General features: G+C 40.8%; 1 protein-coding gene across 1 annotated transcript; it reads left to right on the top strand.

Moving 5' to 3' along the window:
• The first annotated feature begins 1,103 nt into the window (after window positions 1-1,103).
• Window positions 1,104-10,392, top strand: LOC122420874 (binder of sperm protein homolog 1-like). The gene is made up of 7 exons (XM_043436427.1): window positions 1,104-1,128; window positions 2,116-2,194; window positions 2,352-2,432; window positions 7,351-7,371; window positions 8,374-8,403; window positions 9,304-9,435; window positions 9,827-10,392. The coding sequence occupies exons 3-7, from the start codon at window positions 2,360-2,362 to the stop codon at window positions 9,967-9,969; spliced, it is 399 nt and encodes a 132-aa protein (XP_043292362.1). The 5' UTR covers window positions 1,104-1,128; window positions 2,116-2,194; window positions 2,352-2,359; the 3' UTR covers window positions 9,970-10,392.
• The last annotated feature ends 2,565 nt before the right edge of the window (window positions 10,393-12,957 follow it).

Genomic DNA, 12,957 nt, shown 5'->3' with positions numbered 1-12,957 from the left:
CCATTTGTCTACTGGGTAGCCTTGGAAAGGTCATTTCACCTCTCTGACTTCCAGTTTTCAATGTTCTCATCTGTCAAGTGGAAATAATAACCCAACTATGACACCTATTGTGAGGATTAAGGGAGTTTATGAGCATAAAGCCACCGGAGTGCAGAGTACCTTCAAAATACCGAGTTCTTTCGCTTCTCAGCAGCAAATAACTCCATGTCCGAAACAAAACCTCCACATAAGTCTCCCCCACAAACACACACACCCCTCTTCTATTATGGATTCAGGCTGCCTTTGGAGGGAGGAAACAGGACCTCGGAAAGAGCTCTCTGAATCTCAGCTTCCTCCCTCATCAAACAGAAAGAGTGAACCTTACCTTAGAGGAGTGAATGCAAAGATTCACAGAACCATGAAGCTATTCGTCCACTAGCAGGAACTCAGCAGGCAATTTGTCTAGGCTAGTTTCCTTTTCTTCCGTCTCTTTCCCCCAAAGTCAGGATAAAGGCAGCATTCCTCAGCATGACATTGTTCACACAATGTGATTTCACCCACTCCTGACCTGCCCTCAAGGCTTCCTCCTCCGCTTTCTCTGGATTTTCATTTCCAGAGCTCTAGAGCTGCATATGGTGGCCACCTGTGGCCCATTAGCATTTGAAACGCAGCGAGTTCGAATCACCATAGGTTGTAAGTATAAAACACTGGACTCTGAAGATGCAGGGTGAAAAAAAATGTAAAGTATCTCATCAATATTATGTTGAGGACCTGTTAAGGTGATTTTTTAGATATCATGGTTCAACAAAATTATTATTTTTTAAATGGCACTGTTTCTTCTTATTTTTCTTATTATCAATGTGACCACCATGATATAAACACCTCACATCATATTTGTCCCAGTGGACAGCGCTGCTCTAGACCCCTCCCTTCCTTGCTGTGGGGGCCCCCAGGTCCCGATTCTCACACGGTCCCGGTTTCTAGGTTGAGGTATACCTTTAAGAGAGTCGTTTCCGCCCTAGCTCTCTCCGTGAGCCCTCTTTAAGGTTCTGCCTCCAAAATCGCTGGATTATCTGGGGACTGGCCCGATTGTTTTGGCTCCAACCCGTCTGTAGGATAAGACTGCAGTTCCCCCAAGGAGGGTTCTCTGTAAGTGGTTACAATCAGGGGCAGTTTGGGTGGGATAACCCCATGGTTAATGATGTCCCAAGGGGATCTCATGCATATCTATGAGGCTCATAAAATTCAATCATGGATATATTAATGGGGTCTTGCGGGGGCTGGGATCTTAGACAAGAATATTAATGAACAGAGGAGAAAGAGTTCCTGGATATTGAGCTACAAGGAAGTGGACAGGTTTCAGCTGGATAATGAAGCTCCTAGAGCCTGAGAATTTTCCAGGATGAAGGGAAGTGTGTGTGTGTGTGCACACGCGCACAGACACATGCGCTCAGTTGTGTCCAACTCTGCAACCCCATGGACGGTAGCCTCCAGGCTCCTCTGTCCATGGAATTTTCCAGGCAAGAATACTGGAGTGGGTTGCCATTTCCTACTCATGGGGATCTTTCCGACCCAGAGATCAAACCCGAATGTTCTGCATCTCCTGCATTGGCAGGCAGATTCTTTACCACTAGCGCTGCCAGTAGTTTGTTTGGTTTTTTTACGAACAAGAAGAGAAAGCAACAATTACTATAACTGAGTCCAAGTTTGTACTGCTCACTGCATGACTGACCAATTAACCTCACTTCTCAGAGTTGTGGGATGTAAGTGACCATAAATGGTGCATTGCTCATTCCCAGAACTGCACGGTCACCTGTAACTCATTAGCTAGATTATCAAGGGCCAAGAGAGAACCTTGGCTCACACCGAAGGTTCACAGAGCATACACCGAGATGTTTGTATTCCTGAAACAAACCTGCTTCCCCCAGCCTCTCTGGCATCCTGCAGGGGATTCTTCAGCCCGGGCTTTCGAAGACCGGTAAGGTCCAAGACTTGAATGAATCTCTGACTGCTCCTGTGATCCTTGTTGTCATGGAAACAACTGGAAATTCCTTGTGGTGACTTCTAATCCTTGTCTTATTGAATGCCAACTTATTATTGCGTGTGTGTTTGTGTGTGTATCTTCCTATGAAAAAGGAGGAGGTCTGGCGTTGGGGCCAAGAGAGAGAGAAGAGGAAGGTGAAGAAAGAGGAGGAGGTGAAGGTGGAGAAGGCAGGTGAGAAGAGGAAAGGGGAAGGAGGAGACTGGGGTTGATGGAAAACCAGAAGAAGGAGAAAGAGGAGGAGGGATGAAGGGGAGGGGACAGGGAGGAGACAGGGGTTGTGGCTATAAACTCCTGAGGGTCCGCCCCGGTGGACCACTGCTCCCTGGAGGGAGGAGCATGGCGCTGCCCGTGGGGCTTCTGTTGCTTTCAGTCTCCTGGCTCCACAGTGTGGCTGGTCCCCAACATGGAGGTGAGGAGCGGTGTGACAGTATCTGGGGCTGGACATTTGAAAACCTCTCCTGCCATATGCAGTCAAATCAGAGACGCCATGAAGGGTAAGGGCCATCTTTATCTCATGGTCCCTCAGAAAGAAAAAGATACTCTTTGTATTTTTTTTTTTATTTTTGAAAATAAAATAGACACAATCCACTGATGAACTTTTTTGTTTTAATTTTTTAGAAAATTCTTTTGGCATGTGGAATCTTAGTTCCCTGACCAGGGATTGAACCCATGACCTCTGCACTGGCAGCATGGAGTCTTAACCACTGGGCCACCAGGGAAGCCCTAGGCTTTTTTTTTTTTTAATAAGATGATTTGACAAAGAACAGGAATGTGAATTAGAAAATTTTGTTGACAGAAGTCATGCTCCTTGATGACCACGTGTCTCCTTTCGTGCTAATATATTTTGTTTATGTACTTTTGTCTTGTTTTGGCGGGGGTGGGCGGGGATGGAAGGTTTGGCTACACAGTGAGGCCTGTGAAATTTTAGTTCCCAGGCCCTTGGCAGTGAAAACACGGAGTTCTAATCACTGCTCCACCAGGGAATTCACATGCTAATATATTTTAAATGCCTTATGAAGATGTTTTGAAAATGGAACTAATTTTTGGAAAGACTGTTTAATTCTCTTTACCAAAATCATGTTGCCTTCAACTGCTATGAAGTGGCAATAAAAGAAGGGATTTCATTATGGGTGCATTTCTTACATGTCTGAAGAGACTTACATAGAGTTGTCAAAACAACTTTTTTATGGAATGGCAAAAAACTATGATCTTGCACAAACTACTTTCAAGTATTCTTCAGGTCATCTTTGCATGGAAAGACAAATCAAACATAGTATTGATTAAATTGTTTTTAAAAAAGGAAAAGATGCTTTTGGTATGACTAGTACTACCTTATCAGTTAGATTTTTTTTACACTTGTTGAAAAACAACACTTTTGCTTATACATAGGTTTTTTACAAGATGTCACTTTTGTACATTCATAAGAAGGAGATTATACGTGAAAGAAGCTAGTTAAGATGTTTCTAAAATTTCTCTGCTTGTTGTGTCTGGCCTTCTGAATTATTAAAGTCGTATTTTTCCATATAACATTATCTTTTGGCTGCGCAGAATCTCAGTGATGGCAGCATTTCCTGAAACAATGCATAAAACAACTAAAACTCATTGGTCCTGGGCAGTGACCCAGTCTTAACAAGTAGGTAGTGGGTGATCTACTTTGAGTCTTTGAAACTGTTGCTTATTCACTGCCTCTCTCTCCTCTTGTAACCCAGAGGTTAAGAAAGCCTATTCTTGTCTCCAGGGGTTTCTCTTTTGAGCCGCAGACATCCATACTACTCGTTTTGATGCTGACTTCTTGAATACTGTCATCTTCAGTGCACGCATAACCACCACGTCTCCATAGCAACCTGATCTGCAGATAATAAGATGCCAGCAGGTGTAAGGGGGCATTCTGCTATTGGAAATGTTTGAACATGAAAAGCCAAGTATTTTAGCATCTTAGGAGCAATGAGATAGTAGGTTTTGGATCCTGTATGGTAAAGAATCTGCCTGCAAAGCAGGAGACCCAGGTTCAATCCCTGGGTTGGGAAGATCCCCTGGAGAAAGGAATGGCAACCCACTCTAGTATTCTTGTCTGGAAAATTGCATAAACAGAGGAGCCTGGTGGGCTACCGTCCACGGGATCGCAAAGAGTCGGACACGACTGAGCAACTAACACTTTCCTTTTTTCAGGAGCACAGGAAGCAGAGATTAAATGACATGAGTACCTCCACTCCAGTAGTTCACAGGCTAGAAGGAAGAATGTAAGCGCTAAATCACCTGGGCTTCCTTGGTGGCTCATGATAAAAAATTCTTCTGCCAATGCAGGAAACATGGGTTTGACCCCTGGGTTGGGAAAATTCCCCTAGAGAAGGAAATGGTAACCCACTCCAGTATTCTTGCCTGGAGGACCCCACAGACGGAGGAGCCTGGCAGGCTACAGTCCATGGGGTCACAAAGAGTTGGACATGACTGACCAACAACAAGCTAAATCACCTATCTGCCTGTCCTGAAGTTGGACATGCGACTGACCTGGCCAGACTTCACAGAAGGCTCATCCGATTGATCTTGTTCCAGGGTGAGAAATGTGCCATGCACAAAACGTAATTTCTCCACTAGAACAAGCTTCGAGGCGTACTCAGGGATCCCATGACAGTGGGGTCACTTGCAGGAAGGACTGTCCAGGCGGGCAGACCCTGACATGCCATGTAAACCCAGAGTTCTGGGATTGTCATCTGTTGCCTGTTACCATTTCTGTCTCCTGTGGGGTTGGACCGCCCACTGGCTAACACTAATAGTTAAACTTCAGCAAAGTGTTAGTCGCTCAGTCGTGTCTGGCTCTTTGCAATCCCACGGACAATAGCCCACCAAGCTCCTCTGTCCATGGAATTTTCCAGGCAAGAATACTGGAGTGGGCTGTCATTTCCTTCTCCAGGGTGGGTGGCTGCAGTCCATGGGGTCACAAAAGAGTCGAACATAACTTAGCGAGTAAACTGCAGTGACAACATTCACAGAATGAGTTTGACTGGTTTAGACACTTCATATAAAGTGGAATCATGCAGTGTTTTTCCCCCTAGGTCTGGCTTATTTCTCTTGGCATAATATGCCCTCCAGATTTATCCATATCTTTGCCCATGGCCAGATTTCCTTCCTTTTAAGGCTGAAAAATATTCTGTTCTGTATATGGAGCACATCTTTATCCATTCATCATCGATGGACATTTAGGTTGCTTTCATGTCTTGGTTACTGTAAATAGTGCTGCAATGATAAGACGTGCTAGTGCAGATCTCTTCAGGACCCTGGTTTCAGTTTTTTCAGATAAATACCCAGATGTGGGGTTACTGGATCCTATGGCAATTCTATTTTAAATCTTTTGAGAAACTTCTTAGAGGCTGTACTATTTTACATTCCTACCACGAATGCTGTATAATTCTTTGCTGTTTTGATTAGGTCAGGTTTCCTTTTAAAAATATTTAAAATCTTTGTGTCATGCAAGCATTTCCACATACTCCAAAGAATTGTCTAATGCCCTCCCTTCTGTGTGAATGGAAGAAAAAATTTCTAGCATTAAGCAGTGAGACTCACATTATAATTTTATGTAGCACACAGGTGATACTGTGAAACAAGTATTGGGTTGGCCACAAAAGTCTGCTCGGGTTTTCCCATATTATGCAAAAATCTGAAATGAAGTCTTTTGGCCAACCCAGTATCTTGTACATTGGCTTGAATCTTATTAATGATGACAGTTGTGATGAAATGATGGTGATGATGATGATGGTGATAATATTTCACTAGTTAGAACATTCTTGGTAACAATAGCAGCTACAGGCTATTAAGTTCTTTGTTTCAGGCAGTATTCTAAGTACTTTATATGTGTAATAATCTGTTCCTCCTAACAGTCCCTTGTTGTTCAGTCGCTCAGTCGTGTCCCATGCTTTGCGACCCCATGGACTGAAGTCCACCAGGCTCCCCTGTCCTTCACTATCTTTGGGAGTTTGCTCAGACTCATGTCCAGGGAATCAGTGATGCCATCCAACCATCTCATCCTCTGCCGCCCCCTTAATAGTCTCCTGGGGTAGGTAAAGTTTTGGTCCTCATTTTATAGAAGAAAATCTGAGGCACTGTGGTTGGAAACAGTGACTGACTTTATTTTTTGGGCTCCAAACTCACTGCAGATGATGATTGCAGCCATGAAATTAAAAGACACTTGCTCCTTGGAAGAAAAGCTATGACCAACCTAGACAGCATATTAAAAAGCAGAGACATAACTTTGCCGACAAAGTCCGTCTACTCAAAACTATGCTTTTTCCAATAGTCATGTAGGATGTGAGAGTTGGACATAAAGAAAGCTGAGTGCCAAAGAACTGATGTTTTTGAACTGTGGTGTTGGAGAAGACTCTTGAGAATCCCTTGGACTGCAAGGAGATCAAACCAGTCAGTCCTAAAGGAAATCAACCCTAAAAATTCTTTGGAAGGACTGATGCTGAAGCTGAAGCTCCAATACTTTGGCCACCTGATGCGAAGAACTGACTCTTTGGAAAAGACCCTGATGCTGGGAAAGACTGAAGGCAGGAGAAGAGGACAACAGAGGATGAGATGGTTGGATGGCATCACCGAATGGATGGACATGAGAGCCTGGCCTGCTGCAGTCCATGGGGTTGCAAAGAGTCAGACACGAATGAAGCGACTAAGCATATCACATCGCAAGCTTAAATAAGTCTTACACTTCATAGTAGAAAATAATCAGGGTTGTTGTAATAAGAGAAAACCTTATCATTGCAGTACAATTGCTATCATATTCGAAGTGCTTGCTAACTACTCTCTGGGCAGTTAGCTCAAAACATATGTTTTTGATTTAATCTTCACAACAAACCTGTGAAATTAATGAAAAGATCCTTTTTTAATAGACACTAAAACTAATTGGACCTCATTTTAAGACAGTTAAGTAAATGGTTGCTTCAAATTTTACTTTGCAGACAGTACTGAAAAGAAATAGAATAAAACAAAACAAGAAATAACGGTGAAATGATAAAATACATTTTTCCTATTATTGTGTGATTTATTTTGTAGGGAAGGTGGAAAAAGTAAATCATTTACTTTTGCCTGCTGAATTTCTTCTTTTTTAAAAAAATAACTTTAATTGTGCCTTATTCACAATATTTGGAAAGTACAGTTAAAGCAAAAGGAAAAATTAGAAGTCACCCACAATAACACCACTGGAAATAAACATTGAATTTTTACCTTTAAAATATTATTTTTACTAGAATAATTTGGTAAAGTATTTTCTTTTTATTTTATTTTAAAGGCTAAATCTAGTGAAATGAAAATTTGTTTAAAATTGTGTCTTTCAGATAAATATTCACCAACTATGGGTGAGTTGAAAAGTCTTTTAAAATTTTGCAATAAAATGTGAAGCAATTGAATACTGTACTTCTTTTCCCTGTAAGAAATCATATTTTTCATGAAACTGCTATATTATGTCCTTGTATATAAGATAAAGGACATTCCAAGTTAAAAAATAGTTAAGAAAAAAGAAGAGAGAAATCATAATTTTACTGTATGCTTTACTGATAATATTTTTAGGTCATCAAATATCTTCATTACATACAATTTTATAATATGATTTTATTTTTCAAAGATAACATCTTATAGAATGAAATGAAATAGAAAATGCCTTTTGTCATCTGAAAACAAAGTGTAAATGTTTCCATATCTATTTATATGCTCATCATTTTTGATGCTTGTATGATGTTATAAAGCTATATTTTGTTTTAAAATTCCCTTAGTGACTGATATTTTTGGATTCTTTTCTCTTTTCTTTTACTGTTATTAACCATGCTGAAATGACCATCCTTAATCCTAGTGTCATTCCAACTAAAACCAGGAAACCACTGAGGTGTCTATTGTAAATAGAACTGATGAAAATCATTGGAAGGAGGTGGTTCTAATGTATGTGCTATTTTCAAAAGGAAATAATCTGTAAGCCTGCAGAACATAACAGGCAAAATTATTGTATGGTTGTATACTTAAAGTCCTTAGGAAGACTAGTAGATGACTAGTTTTAGAAACAGAATCAGGCTACATGACTGAATTGAAGATAGACATATCAATGCTTTAATCAGTAGTTTTTCTCTATACTGGTAAGAACCAACTAGACACTGATGGAAAATGAAGTCATTCTGTTTTATATCAATGTCACAAAATGTTTTGGGGCTACATCAGCAAGAAATATGCAGGACTTATATAAAGTAAATGATATAATCATATTGAAGAACAGAAACCAAATTCCTAAAAAAGTAGAAGATCATGCCATGTTCTTGGATGAAAGACATGGGAATAATGAAATAAATGTCAACTTCAAATTTATTTTTCAGAAACTATAACTCATCTTCCAGAAGTCAAAGGTAAGTTGATCAGAAAACTTCTGCTAAAAAGCATGTTTTTTTTTAAAAAAATGTAAACATAGGGAAATCAGTGGGATATTTTCCTGGTTAAAAATATAATCTTTCTTCTCCTTTCATAAAATGTAATATAGGGACTTCCCTGGTGGTCCATTGATTAAGAATCTGCCTTGCAATGCAGGTGACTGGGTTCGATCCCTGGTCGGGGAACTTAGATCCCATGTGGTGCAGCCAAGAAACAAAACAAACAAAAACAAGATGGAGAAACCACTCTGAAATTTCGCTGGCACTGTCTGTTTCTGCTCTTTAATTTCTGCCAATCCAATAGAAAAATACCTGAGTTTAAAGTTAATATAGAAAAAAAATGTCCAATAGTAATTAGGAATATTATGAACAAAAACAGTGCTGGGGTTGAGAAATACCCTGTATTAATATTATCAGGTATGGAAATAAACCACAAATATAATAGTATAAATAGCTGTGTGTGTACGTGCGTGTGTGTGTGTGAGGATGAGGGTGTATGATGGTGGAAGAGAATAAAGAAAAGAGATATGGCGGGAGGTGGTGGTAATCATTTAATAGATAGATGCCTACATTTATGTTTCTAAGCTTAAGATATATTTCTGGAACTGGGGTCAAATTCTGAGCAAAATTTCAAGACTGTTGATGCCATAGAAAATAGTGGGATGGATGTAGGAGTATAAAACAAACAGCGGAAAAAAAACCTTTATTAATAGAGTTCCAACAGCTCCACTATATTGTGTGACTCAATATTGCTCAATAAAATTGGGTCCTGATTCTGACTTTTGAGTATAAACCCCCTTCTATCCCCTAGCAGGAAGTAACATAACAACTCAATGAACAGTCCCAGAGAGGGATGACCTGAATCTTTGTTTTCTCTAGAGGGCAAGTGTTTCTTTCCATTCCACTATAGAGATGGAATCTTCTATGACTGTGTCCAGTTCAAGGTAAAACACAAGTGGTGTTCCTTGAATGAAACTTACGAAGGATATTGGAAGTACTGTTCTGAAGAAGGTGAGAGTCTTGACTCAGAATTCAAGGTGGTGATATTGGTCTTGGGGTGGAGGCACTGGGGGTGGGTGAGATCACAAGAGGGTTCTGCAAAGGGAATTCACAGTCAATTAAATTGTGAAATAAGGGATGAACGGTTCTCTGACAGTGAGAAAAATCACATTGCACCAAGCATCTGAGTGCTTCGACCATGTTACCTTGAAAAGAAACCTTTCAGCAGAACCTCAATCCCTCACCAATACTGTTTGCATATGCATATGATGGAACAGAGCAGAGCAGATGGGAGTGGGAACATGTATGCATGTGTGTGTGTGTGTGTGTGTGTGTGTGATGAGAGAGACAAGGTACAAAATGAAAAGTGTTCTTATTTTGATTGCTTCTCTCTTCTCTGTAGACTTTGCAAAATGTGTGTTTCCCTTCTGGTACAGACACCTCATTTACTGGGAATGTACCAAGGATGGGGATTCGTTTGGGAAAGCATGGTGTTCACTGACCCAGAATTATAACAAGGACAAGGTTTGGAAATACTGTGACTGATGGTGAGATTTATTTAGGGGAGGGCATGAAGATGTTCAGTTGTTCTCATGGGAAAGATTGTACAATTTTGCTTGGGAAAGGAGAATGTAAGACTCTCATTAAAGGAATTTTATTCTGAGATACGAATGGAAGGTGATTGGCTGTAAATAAATTGGGATTTTGATTATGGACTATAAGGTCCATATATATATATTCGAGCCTCAGCACTTTAACTTGCTGATTATGTAAAATTGGGTCCTTTTAAAAAAGTGTATGGACTCTGGGTGGTAATGATGTGTCAATGTGGGTTCATAGATCAGAACCGATGTTGGGGAATTTTGATTATGGAGAGGCTGTTCCTGTAATGGGGGTGCAGGTTATATGAGAAATCTCTGTATCTTCTGCTCAATTTTTCTGTGCACCTAAAAAAATAAAATGTATTAAAATTCATTATTTTAATAATTTTTTTAAAAACAAAAAATAAGTGATAATTGAGACGGGACGGAAGGTGGAAACATGGGTGTTGACTAGGTGAAGTGTTGGAATGAGGCTCAGACTTCTCTGGCAGTCCAGTGGTTGACACCACTCAGCACTCCCAGGGCAGGGGGCCCAGGTTCCATCCCTGGTCAGAGAATTAGATCCCACATGTTGCCACTAAAGATTCTGCATGCTGCCACTAAGACTCAACATGGCCAAATAAATAAATATTAAAAAAAAAAAAAAGAATGAGTTTCAGACTTCCCTGATGGTGCAGTAGGTAAGAATCTTCCTGCCAATGCAGGGGACACTGGTTCGACCCCTCGTCCTGGAGGATTCCACATGCCACAGAGCAACTAAGCCCCTGTACCACAACTACTGAGTCTGTGCTCTAGAACCTGTGAGCCACAACTAGAGAAAGCCCGCGTGCAGCAACAAAGACCCAGAACATCCAAAAATAAATAAATAAAATTATTTTAAAAAAAATCAAAATGGAGTGACTATGGCTCAAGCATTCAAATAGAGCCAGGTGGCCACTGTAGATGGATATGGTTTCAGACACATTCCTCCATCACAGAGAACTTGAATTTTCAGACTCAAGAGAAACCGGATATAGAGGAAAGAATAGAGGACCCTAAAGTAGAGAGAGAGAAAGCCCACCGCAGAGAAGGACCTGGTGGGTTTCCTTCACGTCACCTTCACCTGCACTTGTCAAGAACCAAACTTTCATTTCCTTCAGCTCTGAAGTTTTCACATACTTTGCAGTACTCATGAGCCTCTCCTAATATAATTTGCACGAAGTTGCTTGTCTGTCTAAATTGCGTCCCTGGTGGCTCAGATGGTAAAGAATCTGCCTGCAATGTGGGAGACCTGGGTTTGATCCCTGGGTTGGGAAGATACCCTGGAGGAGGGACAACCCACTCCAGTATTCTTGCCTGGAGAATCCCCATGGACAGAGGAGCCTGGTGGGCTACAGTCCACGGGGTCCCAAAGGGTCGGACATGACTGAGTGACTAAACACAGCACTGTCTAAATTAACCAACTTTTTTGGTTTGTAAGCAAGATCCCTGACTAATAGAGCATGCCATCGGATTGAGTTTTAGTCCTCTGTTCATGCTGAATCATTTAGAGATGCAGTAAAGCACAGAAATTAAAAGATGCTTACTCCTTGGAAGGAAAGTTATGACCAACCTAGACAGCATATTAAAAAGCAGAGACATTACTTTGCCAACAAAGGTCCATCTAGTCAAGGCTATGGTTTTTCCAGTGGTCCTGTAAGGATGTGAGAGTTGGACTATAAAGAAAACTGAGCTCAGAAGAGTTGATGCTTTTGAACTGTGGTGTTGGAGAAGACTCTTGAGAGTCCCTTGGACTGCAAGGAGACCCAACCAGTCCATCCTAAAGGAGATCAGTCCTGGGTGTTCATTGGAAGGACTAATGCTGAAGCTGAAACCCCAATACTTTGGTCACCTAATGCGAAGAACTGACTCATTTGAAAAGACCCTGATGCTGGGAAAGATTGAGGGTAGGAGGAGAAGGGGACGACAGAGGATGAGATGGTTGGATGGCATCACCGACTCGATGGACATGGGTTTGGGTGGACTCCGGGAGTTGGTGATGGATAGGGAGGCCTAGCGTGCTGTGGTTCATGGGGTTGCAAAGAGTCGGACAACACTGAGCGACTGAACTGAACTGAACTGAAAGCATAGAAAGGGGTTGATGGCACTTACCCTGCAGAGAGCTAAAACTGGATTGCCAACATCCAGTCTCCACCAATTAGTATGGAAAACTCACTGTTTACTGACCACCTCTAACTCTCTGGGTTAGAGTTCTACCCTATAGCATTGCCATGAGCAATATTATAGAGAAAGAGATGAACAAAGATGCATGAGAGAAAGTTTTTTTCGTCTTTGAAGCCAGAGAGAGACAAGTACCATATTATTTCATTTATATGTGGAATCTAAAAAAACTAAACTCATGGAAACAGAGAGTAGACTGGTGGTTGCCAGGGGCTGAGAGAGTGGGGGAAATGGGCAATGTTGATGAAAAGGTACACATTTTCAGTTCTGGATAAACAAATTCTGGAGATCTAATATTGAGTAGTTGAAAATTGATAAGAAAGTCAGTCTTAAATGCTCTCAACACACACAGACACAAATGGTAACTTTGCAAGGTGATCAAGGTGTTAACTAACCTTATTACAGGAATCATTTCACATAATATATGTATGTATTGAATCATCACATTGTTTACCTTATCTTACATAGTTATAGATCATATATATCTCAGGAAAGCTGGAAAAAAATGAAATGAAACATATGTAAAAACAGCAAATAGATTAATCACATATATAAAAATAAATCTCACCCCCTCAAAAAAAAAAAAATTCCCCTTAACTTCCAAGACAACATTTGACCAAATATCTGAGCATCATGGCCCAGCCAAGTTGACCCATAAAATTAACCAACAAATAAGGCAATCAAAATTCAGACTACAGGGGCTTCCCTGCAGTCCAGTGGTTAAGATTTCACC

Source organism: Cervus canadensis, chromosome 18, assembly GCF_019320065.1.
Source record: "Cervus canadensis isolate Bull #8, Minnesota chromosome 18, ASM1932006v1, whole genome shotgun sequence".
NCBI classification, from domain to species: domain Eukaryota; kingdom Metazoa; phylum Chordata; class Mammalia; order Artiodactyla; family Cervidae; genus Cervus; species Cervus canadensis.
This window is presented reverse-complemented; position numbering and strand designations above follow the sequence as displayed.

What these genes read in the sequence shown, in the direction of transcription:
- LOC122420874 (XM_043436427.1), top strand. Translation starts at nt 2,360, where the DNA reads ATGGCGCTGCCCGTGGGGCTTCTGTTGCTTTCAGTCTCCTGGCTCCAC. An exon ending in TAAATATTCACCAACTATGG is followed by an intron (nt 7,372 to 8,373) that starts GTGAGTTGAAAA and finishes TTTATTTTTCAG; the next exon opens with AAACTATAACTCATCTTCCA. An exon ending in TCATCTTCCAGAAGTCAAAG is followed by an intron (nt 8,404 to 9,303) that starts GTAAGTTGATCA and finishes TGTTTTCTCTAG; the next exon opens with AGGGCAAGTGTTTCTTTCCA.